At 35.6% G+C, this 24,716-nt stretch overlaps 1 protein-coding gene across 4 annotated transcripts; it reads right to left on the minus strand.

Annotated features, from left to right (window-relative positions):
* Window positions 1-277: 277 nt before the first annotated feature.
* Window positions 278-24,656, minus strand: TRAPPC13 (trafficking protein particle complex subunit 13). 4 transcript variants are annotated; one of them, XM_083817803.1, is made up of 13 exons: window positions 24,499-24,656; window positions 18,244-18,312; window positions 17,222-17,321; window positions 16,306-16,390; window positions 15,234-15,361; window positions 14,983-15,055; window positions 12,331-12,375; window positions 9,294-9,311; window positions 6,992-7,125; window positions 4,361-4,559; window positions 2,329-2,429; window positions 698-845; window positions 278-607 (listed from the first exon to the last, which is right to left on the minus strand). In XM_083817803.1, the coding sequence occupies exons 1-13, from the start codon at window positions 24,542-24,544 to the stop codon at window positions 500-502; spliced, it is 1,254 nt and encodes a 417-aa protein (XP_083673929.1). In that variant the 5' UTR covers window positions 24,545-24,656; the 3' UTR covers window positions 278-499. The 4 variants fall into 4 exon arrangements, with proteins under 4 accessions (XP_083673929.1, XP_083673928.1, XP_083673931.1 ...); XM_083817802.1 differs by having other exon boundaries at window positions 698-848; XM_083817805.1 differs by lacking the exon at window positions 9,294-9,311.
* Between the last annotated feature and the right edge of the window lie 60 nt (window positions 24,657-24,716).

A 24,716-nucleotide genomic window follows, 5' to 3' on the forward strand; every position in this document is an offset into this window, starting at 1 on the left:
TGTATGAGCTCATCTCCTTAATTTAGTTAGCTGGTCATAAATTTATCTAATATCTTAAAATTGAAAGATTCGGGATATAGGTAAGTCTAAAATAATTTACTTGTCCATAAAAGGTTAGTTCCTTCACCCTGAAATAGTTTTGTCAGAACCACAATTTAATAACTTCACATATTTTTAAAATAATAACAGCAGAGTGCTGCTATTTGAAAGAAACTGCCTATGAATCTTTCCCCTCACCCAACATGACATTAATGCAAAATAATTTGCTAGAGCCACACCTTTTTCAAAGGCTTTATTTTCAGTAAATAAAATGAATATGCATCTATTTAAATGATTTTAAAACATTCAGAAAAATGCTCAGAGAGAAGTTAAATAAGCATACTTATGATGATGAATATATAGGGAGTTTTTGTCTTTACACCTTTTAATATGATTCAACTGCAAAAACATAAGAAGTTGGTCCAAAAAAATCCCAAACCAGCAGGAATAAGATTTTTCTTCAGCTTTCTTGTTTGACTTTTGAAGAAACTACACAGACTTGTGCAATATCATCATACTCATATGTTCTCTTCAAAAATGTGTCTGTAAGTCTTAAGCCAGAAACACTCTAGAAAGGGAAAAGATTTATAAGAGTTATTAGAATTACTAAGCTTATAAGACAGCTATTTTATAACAAAGCTATGCCATGAAGACTTACTTGTAATCCCTGCACTGAAGACAATAACGTAAGTGCAAGATGGAGAGATGTACTTGGGTGCAGCTTTCCAAGTTCTCTTCCTGAAACTCCACACCAGTGGATGGAATTCGTATTGCACATTTCTAAAACCAGATCCATAGTCCTTTCACTGCTAGAGGAAAAAGAAAAACAAGAATAAACCTGTGGGCTATTTTTAAGCATTCAAGAACTGCAGACATGTAACAGCTAGATTACTTTATTATTCAGGTTGTTGTTAATCAAGCACTTAATAATTTATATAATTACAAGAAGGCAAGTAAGGTATACTGTGATGTGCACCAATTTATTTGCATATACCTTTGGCTGATATGTGAGTTTTCTGTCATGGATTCAGTTATACCAGAGACCATAATACTAGTCACATTTTGGATGGCCTTCAAGATTTTCTGGGAGAAATAACTGCAGACCAGGTATTTGCTTTAGTCCCTGGCTTCAAATTTTATTTAGAATTACTTTACTTAAATATCACTCTTGCAACCCTTTTATAACAGACTACTGTAGATCATAGTGTAAATACAAAGAAAGTCAAAACATTGACAAAGACACACAAAAGACTACTTTGACAACGTTCAGCAGACATAGGAGTGGTACAGAACTAGCAGTAAAATCAGACTGGATACAAATGGCATTTATTCTAACAAAAATTACCTGTAGTTTAAAAACAAACAAAAAGCCCCAACAACTACTTAAGAACTAAGAGGACTTTTGATGTAAGTATGCAATTTAAGCGTGAAATCTTGCATGATATTGCAGCCAATTCCACAGAATTCTACTACTGATTTTTGACAGTCTCCTAATTCAAATAGTATTAACATATAATGGTGGAAGATTTGTTCATTCATTTAGAATCACTGTAATCTAAAAGATATGTTTAAAGTAATGAACCAACAGTTTGGTGTTACTAGAATTCATAATAAAGTCCAGGTCTGAATTGTTTCAGGAGAAATCACTGAAAAATTGTCCTGGTTCCAGTTAGGACAGAGTTAATTTTCCTCCTAGTAGCTGGTAGGGTGCTATGTTTTGGATTAGGATGAGAAGAGCGCTGATAACATGCTGATGTTTTAATTGTTGCAGAGCAGTGTTTACACCAGGCCAAGGACTTTTCGGCTTCTTGCTCTGTCCTGCCAGCGAGCAGGCTGGGGGTGCAGCAGGAGCTGGGAGGGGACAGACCCAGGACAGCTGACCCCAACTGGCCAAAGGGGTATTCCATACCATCCGACGTCATGCTAAACAATATATAGGGGTGGCTGGCCGGGGTGGGGGGGCCAGCTGCTCGGGGATAGGCTGGGCATCGGTCAGCGGGTGGTGAGCAATTGCATTGTGCATCACTTGTTTCGTACACATTAGTAGTAGTAGTACTATTATTATTATTATTATTATTTTCCTGTCTTAATAAACTGTCTCTATCTCAACCCACAGGCTTCATTTTCCCATTTCTCTCCCCCATCCCAGAGAGGGAGGGGGGGGGGTGAGCGAACGGCTGTGTGGTGCTTAGTAGCCTAGTAGCCGGCCGGGTTAAACCACAACAAAAATGTAATGGCCACAACTTACCCACTCAGGAAAAAAGCATAAGCATCACGTGACATCATTACCTGCAATTTGTTATTTTACATGTAATATCAAAAGGTTCTTCCAGATTTACGGTGTCTGGTATTGTCTCCAGAGAAAGCCTTACATCACCATAACCAGGTGCCTGGGGAGGTACAAGAATGCAGATTTCTCAAATGCTGGCTAGCAAAGCTGGAGTTGTTACTACTCAAGTTTTCATTTACTGCAACAGGCTTAGAATAGCAAGAATGTGAAGACAGGAGATAACTCTTCGTGCTTTTGACTTATACCCATATCACAGCAGTGCTCCATCTGCTACTGACCATCACCATGAGAGATGTAACAATTCATTCGACAAGCATGATCCGCATATCAAGGATGATGACATTATTTATAGGGAATGATACACACTTAAGTTTTTCATATAATTCACATCTTCAGAGTCCAAATACTTATATACTGCTCCTGGAAACATCAGTGTTCATTCTAAGACCTCTCTATCAGATGGATAACAGAGAAACTATGGACAATATTAGTATAGTTTTCCTGCATTAGTCCTTCACTGTTCTTTACCTTTAGAAAAAGCATCGTTCCTAAGAAATTAGATTGTTCATTCTCCTTACCATTTCAGTCCCTCAAGCCTCTGCCAAAATAATCAGCTGCCACCAGTAAGAATGGTGCATGATAATTACACTTTGAAAATCTAAAGCAAGTTACTGACTTGAACCAGCCCAAGTTCAGAGTAACTAGGGTTTGTTAGTAAATAACAGGGAATGTATTTGGCTCTTGACAAAATTTGATAGTTGACAATCTCCACAAATAATAGATCCTAAGGCAAAAACAAGGGAAAATTTTGTCCTGCCTGACAAGCTGTAGTTGTGAAGCATGTTCAAATTCAGCGATAAATAATGCTGTGGTAAAAGTTACATTTACAACTTGATTAAAAGGCCAAAGAGCCCCCCAAAACCAGTGATTTGACAGCTCGTGAACAGTTTTTAGTTATATTTGGCTCCTTACATACTAAAGACAGATGGCATTTTAAAAAGCATATTAAATTATACATTAGAGACAGTAGAGGGATATCAAAACTGACAAAGAATTTCCTATCAGTAGAGCAATGTAAGTTTGGAAACTTGCAACAAAAAAATGTAGTTCGTGAATTCCAAGAGCACTCCACAAAACCAACCAGATTACGTTAAGTAGAAGATTCAAGATACTTGTTTCAAAAGTACATTCCTGACTGAAACAGGTAATGAAAGAAGTAGTGAAAGTAATGAAAGAAAGTAACAGTACACTAAAATTCTGTGCCTGTGAGGGAAATAATGGTTGTAAGGCTGGTAAATGGATTAAGAGGAAAATGACAGAAGGTGAGTGGAATCTAGACATGAAATAATCTGACAGCACTCAGAAGATAAAACAATGTGAGGGAGAAATTGCAACCTTGGATTTATAAACTCATAAATCAACCAGGTATAATAGACTGAATCAAAACTACAGATATGAAAGTTGAATATACTATATATTCTATACGCAAAAATTACTACTCAAAGAAGCTAAAATATCTGAATGAATTATGGAGCAGACTTCTATGTCAAATGTTGGCATACATAACGGAGTTCTTTTATCACTGCTTTTCAGTTTGCTGCTGAATGGCGTCCAAGAAGTTATTTTTATTCTAATTGAAATATTTTACTACACTTGTTATTGATTCTGTCAATTCAAGCGTACAAGCCACTAAGTTACATTGTTCAGTGCTGTGAAGAAAAGGAAAAGACATGTTATGTATTGCAGAATAAATCCTTAAGAACAATAAAAAGTTGCCATTCATAAGAACAAAAGGAATACTTTTGTTCAGCTACAGTTCCTCCAAGTAGTGCTTCTGCCACACTTCATAGATCAAATGTGTGCTCAGTATTTGTATCAAATAACTTTCCCAAATATACATAGACGTGAATTCAGAATGAGGTTCACAAAGTAAGCAGCTTGTACTTTTCCTTTGAGACATTACTGAATTGTTCAATAGGTTGCCTTACAAACAGATGCTAAATTAAACCAATGCTTAAGTTAAAGACTTACCATTCTTTGGAGTTGGCTAGTTTGCAGCCTTCCTCGTTCACCTAGATTCGTTTTCCATACGATGTCTAGTTTTCCAATCACTGTTACACCCTTTATTACTCCAGCTTTCTCTGCAAATTCCTGCTTTGGTTTTAGGCAGTATAAGTATTGACGTGTATCCATAGGTTGTAAATAAGTCCTTGAGCCAAAAGTGGACTCGCTAAAACAAAAAACATCGTGCCTTAATTTAAACACTTATTTTTAAGAGGACTTAAAAAGAACCCTACGTTTCTTCTCCATTCTCCCCAGTTTTACTGTGTGTGTGGTATTTTATTCTACATCATTCTAGTCTACATTCTATTTTTTGTATCTTCACAACAGAAAACAATTATACAATTTATGTACATCGAAAGGACCATTTGTAGATGAGAAGAAAGTCAACTCAGCTGAGCCAGAGGAAACAGGTACAAATCCACTTTGCTAAATTACAGTTTATTATCATCTGGCATCTTAGCATTTGAACAACAGTGCTTGTAATTTTGAAAAAGTAATTTAATCTCATTAGTCAAGGCTAGTATGCATCTCTGAAAAAAAAAAAGTAAACCACAATAATTGTAATTTAGAATAGTATGTTAGAATATTGATTTAATTATGTCAAAAAATCAACTGTAGCAATGCTTCATCTACCTCAAACACATACACTAAACTTAACTTCTATTTCTGCCTGAGATACTGACGGACTGAGGTAAAACAAAGTGCAAAAACAGCTTCATTATTTCATGTATTTTTAACCCTCACTAAGAAGATCAAGAAAATCACTAAAAAAATCAAAAACAGCTATACAGAAACTGAGTAAACTGAGTATCGAATCTAGGGAGAGGCAAGCACTGGTACAGAAACAAAAATGAATCTGGATGCCTACTCTGATTTTCGCATTAATTTGGAGCTTACCCAGACAGATGAGAGTAGAAAAAGCAGTTGCTGTAGTTCAGGCTCCCTGTGCGTGTTAGCATTTTGAAGTAAACAGTTCTTCATTTTAATAATGACAAGGAGTTTAGAACTTACTCACGGAATGAAATAATCCAGAAAACAAGCACTTAAGAGGTATATACCAAGGACTGTATATCCCTTGTGGAATGGGTTTTATGGCAAAGGGTCATATAGTCTGCTTTACAAAGCTGAATACATTCATTAAAGTGCTGTTAAAATGCTGAAAAATTTGCATTAAAAGGCCAGTAGTATAATGGAGCTACTTACAAAAAACTAAGTTTACTGCTTGAAATGTGCTGAAATGTTACTTAATGAACAGATTAGGATACTATCATATAACCTGAAGGGAAGGACAACTGCGAAGATTAATTAAAGTCAGATTCAGCTTCCTATTTTTTCAAGAGTTCTTTCAACTGCACACTCAAACAGCAGTTTAACCATCTTCTCACACATTAGGAAAAGGGAGGAAGGTACTCCAGATGCTGGGAACCAATGGTGTTTAGCTTCAGAGCATGAGGAGAGCTGGCGTGTAAATATGATATTCTTAAGAAAAACAATCCCTTCCACAGACCACAAATGAACCTAATACCAGCAGCTTATTCATATTTCAGTGTTCTTCTCAGCATTAAATCTTTAAAGAAACAGATAATTATGACTGCCAGGAAGTATAGAACTTATTTTGGCGTTGAATTTCATTTCATCTAAAGCTACTTGTGACAAGAACTTGACGCACTGCAATTTCATGTAATTGCTATAGGCTCTTCCATTTTTTAAGCACAGACCTTCAAGTTTTTTCCATCAAGACTCACAGTCCCCTCAGTATCTTACAAAAACATTTTGTTTAGCCTCCCTGGCTCCCTCGTTCTTTAATCTTCTCTCTACTACCGCTGCCAGCCTTGATAAGGTTTTCTTAACTGCTTAGATACTAGATGGCAGTGACCATCATGTGAAATTTGATCCACAAGTGCAGAAGTGTAGCTCATTCACCACATTCATTACATCTCAGTATGAAAAAATCAATTAATTCTATGTCTTTCTAAACACTTCTGCTACGTAAACTGCTATTTGGATCCTTTCCAGTGAATCTCAGACTCTCACAGTCTCACAAGCTCATGATTCCAATTCAGGGCAAGAAACACTACAGTGGACACAAACACTTTGTATGAACAGCACTCCACGGTGCTGCAACTGAGTGCTTTGACAATCAGGGAGAAGACAGAGTTTTCATTTTAGCCCCCACTACAAAGCACCCACACTACACCTCCTCAAAACAAAAACAAAAACAAGCAACTGCAAAGCACAAACAGCCAAAGTTGACCTCCACCCAGACATTACAAGCTTTTATGTCCTCAACAGTTTTACTGCTAAACATATACATAAACAGATCGAGTCAGAACCAGACAGGGGCTGAATTTTTTAAAGGTGATACTGCAAAATATACTAGGTAGATACTAGGTAGAATTACAAAGTTTTAAGAATAGTTTCCGTAAAATTAAAACATTTAGAGCTGAATTCCTAACAGAAATTTGACCTTTTTAATCAGGCAAAGAAGTACAATCCTACAGTTACAGACAACTCACTAATTGTAATGCTTATAACTCATGAAATCATAATGCAAAGTTTTAAAGCCAAATACCAACTAATTTCTGAATATCAACATACCTTGCCCCTGCTGTGTCAACTGTGTTCAGTTCCGCAACATTGTACATAATGGATGGCTCTAAAGAAACCTTCTCCATAAACATTGGAGAGGTAGTGATATTCTGTATCTGAGCTTCCAGAAACACTTCATCTGTCTGAAAAAACAGAAGAGCAAGATCATGAAAATGTGATTGATGTTATTAAAAAGAGAAGACAGTCCTATTGTTAAAAAAAAATAAGTCATGTGTGTTTAGTTCATGCCTGCAAATCAAATTAAAGTAATTAATGCAAGAAAAACCTTAATCCCAGTTAAAATTAATAGGAGCAAAAGTGTTAGTCAACAGATATCTTGCCAAACAATGGATGTGGGATAATTTTTCTATGTTCTAGCTATTGCATATTTGTAACACTTCAGATTGCCACTTCCCAAGACTTTCATCAACTCAATAAAAACTCAAGTTCTAATACAAAATATTAAAAGAAAAAAAAAAAGGAATCGCAGTGCATATTAATGCCATGCCATGCCAGATTACTAGTGCCTCAAGCTGTGTAAAAAAATGTAAAGTATGTGTGTTTTGCTTGAACTGAAGTATAATAGTTCAGGTACATGCTCTGAGATTTTCTCATTATTTTGGAACATTTATGCACCAGCTAAAAATAAAACAGCCTCCTCTCTCATCAGCTTCATCATGCCTATGGTCACCAGCATTATATGCATCCATCAGTTTAATTGGTGCTCTACCTTCAAAATGTCCTATAGGACACATCTGTGCAAATGAAGCTAGTGCCTGAAGATGGTATACAAGTACCAATTCTAGCACAGGAATGAGAGGTACGGACTTTTTAACTCAATAAACTGAAAAATCATGAAACTTGAGGTGTTTTTTGCCTCATTGCTTCTGTGGAATTGCAGACCATTAAAGTCACTTTGAAGCTTTAAAACCTCAGGACAGAATAATTATTGAAGGCTCAGCCTACTAGAAATATAAGCCCCTGGAGAAGTGCCAATTATTTAAAAAAAAAAAAAAAAAGTGTTTGTGGAAATACCAAATCTGTATTTCCAAAAAAGCTATTGATAAATACAATTAGAACCAGTTTAGGTGTTTTATTATGATAATTTCAAAAGACGTATTTTATGAAGAAGGTGGAAGGAAGCTTACAGTTTCTTTTTAATCATTGTAAATAAGTGACCTCATTATGCTAATGAATTCCTGCTTGTAAATTACAAAATAGAAGTCTGAATTTTATTACTCTCAAAAGGCACTGTATCACAAGGAGAAATACCGAATGGTACTGGAACTATACATTGTGCTTTACAAACATGTTATACACTAATCATGTGTATATACATATAGGAATGAAAATTGTGCAAGCTTAACAGGTTATGGACAGACCTCGCACTTGCAGAAGGAGTTGGAAATACCCCCAACTAAAACATGGCTCCTAGTAGTCATTACTACTAACACCACCTAGCTGTCACTTAAATTGGTATTGTTTATATCCCATAAATCCATTGCTCAAAATCTCCATTAACCCAAGTTTTAGTTGTTTTAATGCAGCAACCATAGGCAAAAATTTAGAAAAAGCTAGTTTGAAAGGGAAAAGAAAAAACAAGCAGCATAATGAAAAAGCAAGTTAGCTTCATGTTACTCCTAAGTTGTTTAAATATCACGTTTTTAAAAAGAAAACAACAAAAAAAACCACACTTAAGTACTTCACAAGAATGCAGCTTGCTTTAATACAACGCACACCTTAAAGTGAGATCAGACTGCTGAAGTACCATACTAACTCATCGCCTGTTACATGCAGTTAGAAGTCGGAAAGCACAGCTCCAGCCTGGGAAAGGAAGAACATCCAGCCGCTGCTCTCTCCTCAAACCCACTGTCTCCACCAACTGGACGGGAAAAGTTCTGCCACAGCTCACACAAGCAGTGCTGTAGTTAAACCTACACTTCCAGGGTTCAGTACCAATAAGGTTTTAAAAGGGATTAACTCCCACTTTCAAATAATGAATCCCCTTGTCCAGTTAAAAAGGAAACTTCTATGTCGTCAAATTTTGGTGAGATGTTTTATAGAACGGCCCACACAAACAAGAGTTCAAAATAATCAACTTTTAGTTTCAACAATGGGTATTAAAGAAAGAGCTAACCATTTAAATGATTAGCTGCACATATGCAGGACAGATGACAAAACATCAGTTCGTGATATGCAGAACAAACATTGCTTTTCCATTATGTTTTTAAAATAATGTCAACAACAAGCACAGAGACAGACAGACAATTAAAAAAGCATATATATTTATAAAAAAATAAATAAAAATTACCACAGAACTGAGGTCACTCTAATGGGAAAATAAAAAAGAACACATTAGAGAAATTAGGGTTAAATGTTAAAGAAAAAGGAGGCTAACTTTCAAACAAAATGCATTTCTGCATTTTTTTGCACCATCTAAACAAGAGAGCATTAGTAAGACAGAAATGTAAATTAAAATGGATGCAAACAAAGATGACAACTACATTTCTAATAAGTTGTAGCTAGTATTGTTACATGGTTTACTAGCTTTTCTTCAGATTTTACTAACTGTAAAACCAATCCAAAATAGAGCCTAGGGCACACAAATCACACATAAGGCATGGTAGAATATACTGATTGAAAAAAAAAAAAAAAAGCAGTTAGTTTTGGAGCAAGTTTAAAGTTTGTCCTCAGTTTAAATCCATGCAATCAGTTGTATATGAAATGGAAAAACAGTCCTTGTCATTTTACAGATAATGTGAAGTACTTGTATTTTTAAGGTCTCAAAAATAAAAATTGAGTGATAACGGGTTCTAGCAAAGCCACAATACTACAGATTAAAACAAGATTTGGGGTAATTTAACTGGGAAAAAAAAACTTTTTGGGGGGGAATAGCCATCATTCAAAAAGAAACCAACATTAATTGCAAAATTTATTTTCTTAATTGGCTGTGCATTTGTCTCCCTTGTCTTGTTTGCCAGAACAGAACCTTTTATAGAGCCTTTTTGAAGGCACACCAAAGTCAGTGAAGCACCTTCTACAGACTGTGGCAGGTAACTCGATCAAAGGATTGCTGCAAGCTAGGATGACAGGGCATGCATTCTATACACGGATTTCAGTGACCACCATGATTTGGATGTTACTTCATCATGAGCAACAAGCAAGATTAAAGTTCAGCGTTATTTTTTGTCTTAGAAAGATGAAAAAAAATTACTAGAAATTGTGATCCATAATTTTAGTGACAAATTTTATGAATTGATAGCATCACATTTGTAATGTTAATGATAATGGTTTAAAACCTTTAAAGACCTTTAGTAAATCAGTAACTGACACATACGATTGTTTCCCTTCCTTATTCCCAAGTAGGAAGGAAATTCTTAAATTCTTAAAATTCAGGATCATGGTGTTGATGCTTCTGACAGAAGTGTAATTGTACGTACAACATTTACATAATTACTTTATTATTATTATTTTATTCATCTTCTACCATCACAACACACAGCAGCACTTTATATACTTTCAGAAGTGAAATCACAATCAGCTTGCTAGGCAAATGAAAATCTCTCACTTAATATCATCCACAATGTTGTTTATTTTAAAAAAAAAAAGTTTTAATCGATCATGTGAATACTGTGGTAATGGCAGTAGCATAAACAACCAGACAGAAAGAACAAAAGGCAAAAACACGGCCTTTTTAAACCTTTATGGATTAAAAAAAATAATAATAAAAATAAAAAAACGCAACACCACCAGCTCAAACGCCACAGCTTCTCATGAATCTGTATCATGAGAAATTGGTTGCTAATTGAAGAATGGAGATACTTTATTCAGTCCATTATCAAGGCCAGACAGTAAAACATCTTTTCAATAAAAGAATAATTTTGATTTACATCGAGTCTGCCCAAAATTTACTTTAAGTGGCTTTTATTTCTATTTTTTTAGGAAGTGTTCCAGTATAGAACAAAATCTACATGTAAAGTACAGAGAGACAGCAACATTTACTTTAAGATGCCTGTCCCTCTTTCACCCACCATCTATTATCCATCTGCAATAAAATCCACGGAGAAAATGGAGTTTTATCTCGTTCCCAAAGGAATTACCTTGTTTTTATATCACAGCAGAAGATGTTTCCAGATGTTCGCATTTATGGATAACACCAGATCTATGAAGCACTCAACTACTGGTACATGGTATCTCTCAGGTATCTCACTCTTAGTAAACCTAAGAACTGAAGCCTGTAGCCTAATGTAGCCAGGTATTTTTAGGAAAACATTTCCTTCCTTTTCCTCTGTAGTTCAATATTTAAATTATTTATGATCTACACCTCCCTCTAAATAAATCTCTCTATATTAAATGGCTCATGATCTACATGCTATTCACTCTCAACAGAGAAAATCTTGATGGGGAATTTCCTATGCAATGCTGAACATGACAGATCTTTGCACATGGAATCCTCATTTGTAGATCAGAAATTGTCTGCTATTTCTCCCTTCTGTTTTCTCTGTTGATACTGTTAGGAAGGGAAAGAAATATACTTTTTGTACACTCTACAACAAAATTGTTCACAGAATCATAGAATCAGTAAGGTTGGAAAAACCTCCAAAATCATCTGGTCCAAACGTCCTCCTACCACGAATATCACCCACTAAACCATGTCCAACCATGTCCAACCTTTCCTTAAGCACCCCCAGGGATGGTGACTCCACCACCTCCCTGGGCAATTCAATACATATATATGCAGACAATGTCTAAAATTGAAAGTAACGATGTATGTAATTTGTAAGAGTTTCCACTATCAGCAATACTTTCATTTACAATTCTTCCTGGAAATAGCTGTAGACGGCTATACCTAAGTATGTCCAAATAAATATTTACTATCATTTAGTTTTGCAGTACTGTCACAAACCTAAAAAAATAAATTATGTTACAGAGAAGTCATATTTACATTGGAGAAAAATAAATTTAAATTTCCCCAGTCTGGTAAACTATTGATTGTTTTGCATACAATTAATCTCCCTCACAGTAGGTAGTCTATCAAACTAAAAATACAGGACATAAATGGAAGTATTTGAGATTACGGGAAAGCAGAAAATATGAAAAAAAAAATCAGTCAATTGCATTAAGGTCCTGGCTTAGATACCATCTCCTTCCCCCTTCATCATAAATATATCTGTTTTTAAACTAATGGCATAAACCCACCACGTAAATGTTTCACTTCAGAACAGATCATCTTGCTAAGAAATCTGGTGCTTAAGAAGTTCTTTGAATTTCACCTAACCACCTAACATAAAGTAATAAAAAAACAAGCATACCAAACCCAAACCCAAATACAAATAGCTCACACTTACCTCCGCATTGTAGAATTTGGTTTTGACATCTAGTGGTTTGAGAACCTGAATGAAATGAAAAAGGACAGATCGACAGTTGGTTTCTCAGACAACTCCAGCATAAACTGTTTATAAGTGTCAGGATCTCCATTGTGTTGATTCTGTTATTTTGATCTTAAGCAGAACAGATGCATAAAGGAAGACACAACAGAATCAACTCTGGTAAAATCTCACAATTAACTATATTCTGCTTCTTATTAACACACTTGGCTGCTTTGTTACTTTGAGTAGCTTTCTCATATTGATAAAAAATACTGCTCCACTGTCTTCTTAAGAAATGAGACAAATACAATGCAGTGAGCAGAATATGTCTTTACAATAACATTACATCCACCTCACATCCTGAAGTGCTCTCCGCTTGCTTTCAAGTGGGAACAAGAGCAATATAATATTTACAAGTCCTTCACACCATTTTGCAGCAAACAAATGTTGCTGAGGACTTTTAAAAAAATAAATGAAAGAGAACTATCCATATGATTAGTTTAAGCAATGAACCATTACTAGCCTTGACTTCCTTCTTGAAAGTACAATCGTTAAAATTATGAAGAAGTGAAAAAAAAAAAACCACACACATTTTAATCATGTAAAATCTGATCTACAGAAAAAAAATAGACTACCAAAAGGGATAACTAAATGCTGTGTTTTAAGTGCTTGAACTTTGTGCATAAAGCCACTATACTTAACTCAAAATAGTTAATATATATGAAATGGATATATGTTGATACAACTGAAAGAAATAAACTTCTATTATACTTGTAAGGAAACAAGTTTAAATTATCTTGCTGAAGACATTTATTCTGCTTCACATATGGAAAAATTTATTTTATGTACAAGTAAGTGTACTGCATCCTGAGAGATGCCTAAAGTTCCAAGTTGTGAACGAAGTTTCTAAGTTTTTAGCCCTGAAGAATTCAAGGTTAAAAAAGAGTCTTCACAGAGAGTTCTGCATAAAAGGTAAACTGTTCAAATCTTTCCAGTAACAATTACTACCTCTCTCTGTAGCCAGGAAAAAAAATTGCAATTTTAATTTATATGTTTGTCAGGTTTGGAGGTTGTTTTTTGTTTAAGTATTCGTCTTATTATTAATTTCTCTAAATTTTGATGTTTTCTATCTCTTTCTGACAAAGTCCTTCTGTTCATTCCAGTAAATTTCAAGTGACGTATTAGTAAAAATAAAATAATTATTTTAATGTTCCCAATTAAAAGAAAACAAAACCCAACAACAACAAAACTCTAAACAGAATCATAGGAATCCACAGGAACATAATGGTCTTAATTAATCAGTGATAGCTCTAGAAAAAATAGGCATTATTCATCAATATTAAAGCACATAACTGCTAAAAAAGATGCTGTTTGAAAGCAAATTGTAACACCAGTTCAACCCAAAAGAGCCTAGGAAATATAATGGAAAAAGGTCAGCCTCTGTCAAACAGTAAACATTTTTATGTTATAAAGTAGCTGGTGGCACCTCTCTCACCAAGAAGCCATCAGTTGCCATTGTAATGTCACTATCAGTTGTGTTTAACATTTTTGTTTGTTTCTTCTCACATTTTGTAGCTAGCATCTCCACGCCAAATGCAAAAAATAACAACCAAAGTATTACGTATTTTTCTTATAATGAATCTGAGAGTATTTACAGAACAGTGATAAAGTGATATATCTAGTGATATTTATACATGTATACACACACACACTTTCTGATAACCTCTTATACTGCTTTCTTTAAAGGATGAGTTTCAAATTTGACAGATAACTTGCTTGAGCTACTCTGAGATTAAAGTTGACTGTGTTTGATTAAGTTATAAATTATATAGAAATTAAAAATGCATGTAGACCCTTAAAAATGTTTCCAAATAAGCAACTGTATCGAGTGTAAAGGATTTTGAATTAAAATTGACAGTCTTGAACTAGGTTCTACCAAGAAGTTTAAATAGGGAAGAGAAGATGAGAACTCTATGAAAGAATCCAAAAATTTATTCAGTAAAGCACATCACCTAATCCTCCTTTATTATCCCACAGTTATCCAAGTCCCAGTTTATTTCTCTAAAAATAAACATCCATTATGTATACAGCTAAAGTACACTTTCCTGCCAGAACCAGTCCACAGATGATAGTACTTTCCTGCTTTCATCAGTTATTATAATCAAGTCTTGAAACCTGTGTGGTGGAACAAAGGGTTTCAATTCCATCAATTACTTCTACTGATATATATATATACAGAAGATACAATATATTAGAATTCTTTTCTTATTTTCCTTTGAAAAACAAACCATTATGTTCCATTTTTAAACGGTTACATACACTAAAAGAAAAATCAAAATTTTATAATCTAAACTCAAAGGTTAGAGGTATTAAAAGTCAGACTGACTTGTTTTGTTTAAAAATAATCATAAAGCTGGCTGCTATGAAAACATCTTTTTAAATTGATTTTTCTTTCTGAAATGTTTATCTGCATGGTAATTAGAAATCCTCAGTTCATGCAAAGTTCTACCAGTTCTATTTCAAATGTCAAATATTAGTATGTAACAATGCTTTTAAAGGATCAAATGTTTTAAAATTATTTTCCATATCTACCCACTTATTACAAGTAGACTAGAATACTTTGTACAATACCTGGAATTTGAAGAACTTTCTGAAGTACATCTTCTCCCCTGTCTGTGTAGTGTAACTTACTGCACAAACTAAGCTGAAAGAAACATTTTAAAAAATAATTTTGAGTTACTTTAAATTTTGCACTATATCAAAGCAGAAATAAAATACCATGCGTGTGCTGCAGTTTCTTTTAAGCTTTATTAAAACTCTGTAGTGCTATAAATAAATAAATAATCAGATAAAAATGCAAGTCAGAAGATTTAAAACCTTACATGTGTGTTCCTATTTCCTTCACTTCATGATGAATCACATCGTCAATACAACAGTCAGGTTTAAGTTCTGCCACTGCAGCACTAGAAGCTGAAAGGTTCAAACGCTGAGAACTTGTCTGAAGATCAGCCTAGGAACAAAAAAACAAAGCACTAGTTAGAACTATAGCTGCTTAAGGCAATCCAAGAGAAACAGGGTATGCTGAAAAGTATTAGGTTTCACTTAGGGTTTTGTATGCTTTTATACACAAAATACAATGAAGGTAAGTCACTTGTCAAAGTAAAAGATAATTTCTAAAACATATCATAGAATTACAGAATGGTTTGGATTGGAAGGAACCATAAATATCACCCAGTTCCAACCCCCTGCCATGGACTGGGACACCTCCTACCAGACCAGGTTGCCCAAAGGCCATCCAGCCTGGCTTTCAACAGATGGGGCATCTGCAGCTTCCCTTGGCAATCTGTTCCAGCGCCTCACCACCCTCTGAGTGAACAACTTATTCCTAATATCTAATCTAAACCTACCCTCTTGTAGTTTAAAACCATTTCCTTTAAAACGCAGCTTATACAATCTCCATTTACTTTTGAGTTCCAAAAATTCTATAATTTCTCTTCTCAATGGATTATTTGTTCAGCAGCAAATGCAAAAAATGATGCAGTAGGAAAGAAGTCATTTGAAATATAAGCAAAATACAAGTCAATACATGCCTTAAAGAGACTTTATGTCAAGGATTGGCTTACCTTATTGAAAATGCAAGTAAAAATACAAATTCAATTTGTTTTGGCTGCGGAAGTTTTGCTACACTAATTCTCCAGAGAAGCTTTACAACTTATCCATTTTTTGAAACAATCCTATCTTTTTACTTTAATCTTAAAAGATTTCTATCATCACTTCTGTTTTTATGTATTTTTGTTTCCAGAGATATTTTCTGGGTCATAAAAAAAATTGACGGATATTTCTTAAAGTCTGTGTATAAAACACGTTAAATGCATCAGATATTATCAGAAAATTTATTTAACTTTTGTGTGTTATTTTTCAACAAACCCAGTATATAGATTTATCTCTACATACCTTCACCAGTATGTCCTTCACAACTTGGTTACTGTCATTATGTACACTTATGTAACTGGAAAACGTTTCTCCCAGAAATATATTTCTGTGATTAAAAAAAAAAAAAAAAGAGTATGTTTAGCAACAACAACAAAAGAATATTTCACTAAAGCCCCTTTAAATTCTTTTTTATTTGTTTATTCTAAGCTGTTCAGCAACCTTGCCAATGCCAACTACTAGACCCGGTTCTTAAAATGCTACGAAGAGGTAGTCTGTGAAAGTCTTAGAAGAGAGACTTACAGAGAAGTTGCAGTAAACCCTGCTCAGAGTACTCCTAGTCAAATACTGTGCTTAAACTATATTGCAACAAGCTCTATTATGGGAATCCTATTTGCTGTAGTTACAGAGCTGCATCGGACACAGTAATTAAAAACATTCTAATTTCTTTTATATATTTCTAGTAAACAGCAGGCAACCAACTTCTTACTAAAATTCAAATATAAGAAGAGCTTAGGAGGTTGCCAGATTAAATCCTTTAAGTATGTTGGCAATTTTACTCCCATTCTTCTAAATGTCATCCTAAGAGAAAATTTCATAAGAAAAAAAACGTATCAGCACACACAAAAATCTGTCAGTATAAGCCGTGGTTTATAGTAGTGTTTTATGTCAGAAATTCATCCAGAGCTGTAAATTTCTTTCAACTTTGCATACTTGTTATATTCAGTCAGGCTACAGACAACAAGCATTAGGCAATATACATTTATATGTTATAAATCAATCATTTCCAGTTATAAATAGTCAAGTTCCTATTTTTAAAATGATTGAACATTTTATTGAATAACAACGATATTCAAAAAGAAAGACAAGTAATAACTACATTGCTGTTAAATGAATCCTACAACTTGCGCGTTAAATGTTACAACAAATTCATTCTTACCCAAAATTTTGAGGCAAAGTCAGCATTTCTCCTAGCATCAAAGGTTCTGCTCCTTCTACAGTAGAAGGATCATCTTTCATGAGCTGGTTAAATAGATTACCTGTAGAAATATCAAATTACTAGTATCAAATATTTGCCAAGCCTAAAGCTTTGCCTACGTTTAAGATATGACGCACTTATTTAGATGTAACTTATATTTGGCATACTTATTTTACAAGCAACTTATTTATTCAAATCTATATGACCTGCTTATAAATTATAACCTACTTCCAGGCATTTGTGTTCAATAAATCATTCTGTACACATGCGGAAGGGCCTAATCCCAAAGGCATTCTCAAATAACAATTAACCTATAAGGGAAATTCTGCCTGAATAGAGCATATTACATAACAGAACTGATCAGTCCCGCTTACTTTTTTTCCCCTGCTTGCTTTGCATTTCCACACAGCCCTCCCTTCCTGGATCTTTCTTCTTCTTCTTTCTTTACTTGGCTTCTAGCTACTTCTTGCAACTACTGCTGAGGAACAACCCAGGAACTTCTAATTCATGACTATACCCCAAGCATTATGCCATTCGAAAGCTGTGATTCTTGCAAAATCATTTGCCATAAAACATTAATGCACTGGTTACAATTAGCAGGGCATTTTCTTTCTCCAGATGAAGCAGATACTAACACCAAGCTTTTGTTTTCTACAATTACACGTTTCCGTTATAGTTGTTTTCCATTTTAAAATAACAGCACGCTCCTTAAGTCACAATAGCATCTATAGGGATAACCTTAGTATCTCAGACTTTGAGTTCATGTGTGCAATGTAATTACCAAATTTTCAAAGCTGTAGGTCAAGCGTTGCACAGCGTACCTGGGCATTTTCCTGCAGCTATTGCCAAAAAAATATATATTGCTGTTTCAGGCTACTTTCTCTGGGATGTCTTAAGACTCCTTTGATATCTAAGTCTCAGACACTCACATTGGTTAAGCCTGGCAATGTGTACACAATAATATGCCAGTATAGAAGACATACCTGGTAAATCTCTCTCTTCACAAGTCACCGGAATATTAGTGAATAAGGTAGGTTTGGTTAGCCTCATCACTGCAAAATCAGAAAATAAACCACAGGTCAACGAAATGTTTGTTTGTTTGAAGTATAATTTTGTCTTGCTCTCCTCCCACATAAACAAACAAACAAAACCAAATAAACAACAACAACAAACTCCAAGCCTCAGCTTGAATGATGGTAAGACCTTTATAGATCATCTGGTCATTTTTAATACAACAAATTCCCTTGTACCCTGAGATCCAAGAGCATTGGTGATGTTATTACGCCCCCTTGGCAATCTGATCTGCTTAAGGTCTTATCTGTTAAAGTGCTTTGTGGACTTCAGAAGCAGTACAGAAGTTTACAGAACTATTCTAGGCTAAAAGTCTGTCCTATGATCCTGGTTGCTATATAACTGCACAAAATGACTAACCTGGACACTTTCAGCCATATACTCCAGGACATAAAGAATAGCATTTACATACTAATCTCCACAAGATACGCAAGTCTGAGACCCCCGATTATTTACACAACTGTTTTTTTTCTTGTGATCACAAACTTTAAGAGGAACCTAGTTACAAAACACTTTTTTATCAATACTGCCAAAATCAAAATCACTGAGATCTTGCTATTAAAAAGACTCTAACTCCCTGCTATTAAAAAACAAAACAAAACAAACAAACAAAAATAAAACCTCTGTATCAAGAAAGTGGTATTTTCTAAGGCTATTTCTCCTATGAAGACGGGCTGAGGGAGTTGGGGCTGTTCAGCCTGGAGAAGAGAAGGCTCTGGGCAGACCTTAGAGCAGCCTTCCTGTGCCTAAAGGGGGCCTACGGGAAAACTGGGGAGGGACTCTTGGTCAGGGAGTGGAGTGACAGGGCAAGGGCAAATAACTTTAAACTAAAACAGGGGAGATTTAGATTGGATATAAGGAAGAAATTCTTTACTGTGAGGTTGGTGAGGCAGTGGCACAGGCTGCCCAGAGAAGCTGTGGATGCCCCATCCCTGGAGGTGCTCGAGGCCAGGCTGGATGGGGCTTTGGGCAACCTGGTCTGGTGGGAGGTGTCCCTGCCCATGGAATTAGTGGGCTTTAGGGTCCCTTCCAACACAAACCATTCTGTGGTTCTATTTTAACTCATAACACTTGAAGTTGCATGATTTACATTTGCATTACATATTCTTAAAGAATTCTAAAAAAAATTCCTCCCTACTCATATAAATCAATGTTCCCAAACTTGCATATTGCTTCACATGAAAGCAATCACATGAAAATTATTTGCATATGAGCATTTGGAACCTGAGATGTTGCATGTGATATGAATATGAAAGAGGCACTAATTCATTTTTCTTCTAAACTTATGAAACATAAAACCACATTATCTTCTGTAAAGTAAAACAAACATAAAAAAAGGGATTTCTCATGAATGCAAGAAGTTAATCAACAACCTTGCACCGAAATATGGTGCTTTTACCTTCATCATACACCTTATATGCTGTCTAATACGTCCAGTCAGCTTTTGCTATTTGCAGCTACATAAAATATTCTATTGTTTTGATATACATTAGGGTGTAGTGGGTTGTATTGGCTCACAGTAATTTATACTATCACCCAGCAAACCTACACAAGTTAGTATTGACATGAAGAAACCTCAGTTTTCACATAAAAAATAATGATAATAATGATAATACATTCTCATTGATATGGCGAAAAGTTGAAAAGTGTGAAGTCTGAAGGCCATGAGGTAAATAAAAACGCACAGAACAGAGTAAATGGAGAACCTCTGTCAACACTGAAAATTAAGGAGATACTGAATTATATGTACATATTAACTAAGCATTTCTGGAATAGTTCAAAAAGAAGTTTTATACTGCACATTGTACTATTGCTTGTACGTCGGTGCCTCCCAAAACCAGTAATTCTATAGAGAAATAAAATGTGGCATTCAACTTTTAGTACATTACAGTTTCCAGCTGGGGTGTGCCCAGCAAGCACTGTGTGTATCATTATCATTTGTATACACCAGCCAAGTCAAAGCAGCAGAAAGCTGACAGCTACTACTGAACAGTGACACTGATCTCTGCTCCAGTTTAGAAGGATCATAGAATGACAGAATATCTTGAGTTGGAAGGGACCCACAAGGATCATCGAGTCCAACTCCTGGCTCCACACAAGACCACCCCAAAATCAGACCAGATGTCTGAGAGCGTTGTCCAAACACTTCTTGAACTCTGTCAGGCTCGGTGCCGTGACCACTGCCCTGGGGAGCCTGTCCCAGTGCCCGACCACCCTCTGGGTGCAGAACCTTTCCCTAACACCCAGCCTGACCCTCCCCTGTCCCAGCTCCATGCCGTTCCCTCGGGTCCTGTCCCTGGCCAGCAGGGAAGAGAGATCAGCGACAAATGAAGTCAAAACACATAAATCAAGATATGTACATTTTTGTATTTAATGGGACTACTAAAATAATATTAGAAAATATTAAGAAGTATTTTATCCTTGCAGGACTACCTATCATCTCCTGCTTTTCTTCTCACATCCTAGATACAAATATAAAATTAAATAAAATTCTAATCACTCTGCATTCTACTCCATTATATTTTTTAAAATTCTGACAGCACAAAGTAACTTCATTAGTACTGTCTTTAAGATCAGAAAAATAATTTCAGTGAAATAACTTGGCTATACAAACTTTAAAACTAATAATGACCATTAGTTACTCCAGCCATAATTTTGTATCAGTTTTGCTAAGCGGTAATATTAAATCTCACACAAACACACCAAATGTCAATACAGGATGTTTAGCATTCAGTCAAAGTTTAATAATACATGTCAATGACCCAAATTAAGAGATATCCTTGAATTTAAACTACAACAAGGCATGTAATGCCTACAATAAATTATTATTATTCTAACATATGATTGTCATGCCAAGAAAAACACAAGTAAAGTTCCAAGGGAATTATTTACTTTTCTGGAAAAATTAAGTGTGGAAACTTAATTTTTTTCTTTAGACAACTGAAAAAAAAGCTACAAAACAGAGTACTAAACCAAATAAATGTACTAATCTTATTAGAACCATTCATGAGTTTCCTGGCAAAACAAATATATTATTACAGCTTAAAAATTGTAGCAAATTAATATTAAATAGTTTTCTGCTTGTTAATTCATCAGTTGTTCTAAAGTTTATATATTATTAGCTGCTTAAAAACTCTAGTACTTCACACAGCAATATTATTATGAAACTACTGTACATTTATAAACTAAATATAATTCCAAATTTATGTACAAGTAAATTCATTTTATCAGTAAGACTCAGCTTCTCCCTAAGAATATTTCTAACATATTCACAGTATAATATATCACAGAAAATCCATATCTCTCCCACAGATCTTTGAATAGTAGCATTGCAAGACGGCAGTTCATTATGTTTGATGAGTCTGTTCAATTTTATCCAGACGTCCTCCAAGTTCTGATTATTACAAGTAGACTGTTCGATTGTCCACTTTGCTCTATAAAATGCATGCAGTTTTAGTCTTTCCAAACTGTTTTGCAGTTCTCGAGATAAAGGAAGAATCTTTTCTTTAAGCTTAGGGCTATGGACAGAGACACTCCAAGACCTTTTCAACTTTTGTTTTCCGTTAGATGGTGGTTCTCCTTGATTATCCAAGTTAATTGGTCTGTGAACATTTTGTGTTTGGATTGAAGTCTGACCATGATTCGTGTTAGACTGAAACTCAGGAAGATTTTTTGTGCAGTCATAATTAGGAGATCCTACAATGTATTCTGAAGGTGAACAAAGTTGTTTTAGTTCTTCTGCTTCTTCAGAAGAAATAACAGGTGGTTGCTTTTTTGGTTTGAGGGGAAGTCTGCACAAATCAGTTGGAAACCAGGGTGTAAATCTTGGTAACTGACGAATAGGAAAGTCCTTCACTGCCGCTTCTGCAATTTTCTGCAGTTCTATTAGATCTCTCTGATGTGGTCGATAATGCAAGACCACTTCCATGCTTGTACAGTAGAAAACCACTTATTCTTAATAAAAGGAACAGTCTCTTGATTAGGATTCATAAATCTAGACTGAAACATCTTAGTTACAAGAATTTCCTTCCCCCGTGCTGCAAAGATCAGTGGAAAACAGGACCTAAAGCAGAAGTATTATAAAAAAATAAGATACTACCGTATTACAAACAACAGTGCTAGGATATTTTGTTTTGTTTTGTTTTAAAGAAAAGAAAAAAAAAGATAGATGTAGATGTCTAGGTATAGACATATATATGAGAATGTTTCTACTTTACCCAGGCTGGCTATAGCAACTGTATTTCATCATTGCCAGCATAACTTCATTACACCGAAAATTACCCGTATGAGCAGTTTACTCAACAGCATCCCTCCCAAGACTAATCCTTTTACTGTTACCTTCTCATACCTATCCCACCTGTCATTATTCTTGCTACATCTTTTTTTTTTCTTTTTTTTTTTTACCATCACACACCTCAGAAGTTCTCTCAGATGTCCAATTCTACATATTAAAGCAATAATTCTCTTTTCCTAGAGATTCTATTCTCTGATCCCAGAGACCATTTACTAACAAGCATGTATCAGGGTATGAAGTAAAATTAAAAAAAAAAAAATCATTTAAAAGCTTATCTTCTTTAATATGATATACCACTACCTATTTTATCAAACTCATCAATCAAAACTGTTATTTATTTAACCAAGAATTTTCCTTCAAAAATTTCAACATGCTAAGTCAGGGCATATAAATGAACTAGCAAATATACTATGCATTACAAAAACTCTTCCTCAAATAGTACAGACAGATGTAGCAGTTTTTAAAGTCTCAGGCTAACAGGGAAGTGTTATGGACAAGCTAAAGTTGTCTGCTTTTCTTCCAACTCATATCAGAACTGCACGTTCGATTTTGATCTCAAAGCTTCCAAGCGATACATGCAGCTATTCTTTTGGAATAACTTACAGACACAGTAAGTTCTTGAAGACTTTATCCTCTGAAAGTGTCTGTAATTTCTTTCTTTCATACAATGACTACATTAAATTCAGGGGAGAAAAAAAAAAAAAACACCTACACACACTACTATGAAACATGATATAATATGCACTAAAACATGCCCTCTCTTTCTCTCCAGCTTCTTCCCTCCCCCTAACAATTTTGCAATCATTTAAGGTTCCCTATCAAACATCAGCAACATACACTAACATCAAATCAGTAAAATCTAGCATTGCTTAGTCATTGCACTGTCTATATACATATATATATATTTTTAAATAGACAAAATGCAAAGAAATTCAGATACCTTTCTCACTTCTATTTGCAAAATCTACGGCCTGGGCACTGTACCAAATTCAATACAAAGCCAAGTGTTCAACTGACACCTCACAAAAACATCACAGAACGTGTTCCTTTGTATTAATCACTACCAAAATGTGCTTGCAATGCCACCTGACATTGTTTCATGTTCTCGGGGGTTTGCTGTTGATTTTTTGTGTGCATGTACATGTGTGAAAGCGGTTGTTGATCACTGAATTACGTTTAGTTAACAGATTTCACCGTGAGACGCTGACACCGTAAGAACTGTCCCCAGGAATGCTGGAAGGTAGAGATCGGGCAGAAAATGGACGCTGACGAACGTTTTGCACCAGCACTGCGTTATGCACCCGAGCAGCCCCACTCGTTTAGAACACACACAAAATTGAGATTGCAACTATTTATTGCTACTACCTAATGAGGAATATTTATTTTCAAGCCAAGCATTGTCCAAGAGACAGAAGGTAGATTTTACTCCTGTTGACTGACACAAGGGGCAATTAGACTCAGGTTTTTTGGTGTCTGAGTTACTAATGTACTGGTATCCCTACTGCCAGTTGGTATGACCAGCTTCTCTGCTGATTATTTTTATAGCATGATTTTCATGCATTATTTTAGTATAATAGTATTATTACTAATAATTCTGGGAGGCACACGGGGGCCATCCACTTCTCTATTTTCACTACCAATCACTCTTGAATCAAGGACACAAACCCAACATCCACTCGTTGAGGCCAAACGCCTCAAATTATGAGGAAAAAAAATAACTAAACTAGGGAAAGGAGACCTCTAAAGCACACAAAGAAAGAAAATAAAGGCTGAAACCCTCCCGCCCGCCACTCGGAGCCAGGCCCTGCCGCTGAGGGCGGCCCCCGAGGGCCTGGCTTGGGGCCCGTGCCCCCGGGCTGCGCGGTGCCGGTACCTTTCAGGGCCAGCAGGTGCTCCTGCTTGGGCTGCGCCACGTCCATGGCGCCCACTGTCCCCCCGCGGGCAGCGCAGGCCGGGAAGTTCCTGCGCCAGCACCGCTCAACCCGGAAACGCCTGGCCCGCCGTCACCGGCACTGCGGGGAGGGACTACAACTCCCAGAAGGCATTGGCTCCGCCCCCAGCTCACGGATGGGGCTCGGGGAAGTGCATCGC

This window comes from Anser anser (genome assembly GCF_964211835.1).
Source record: "Anser anser genome assembly, chromosome: Z".
Classification (NCBI taxonomy): Eukaryota; Metazoa; Chordata; class Aves; order Anseriformes; family Anatidae; genus Anser; species Anser anser.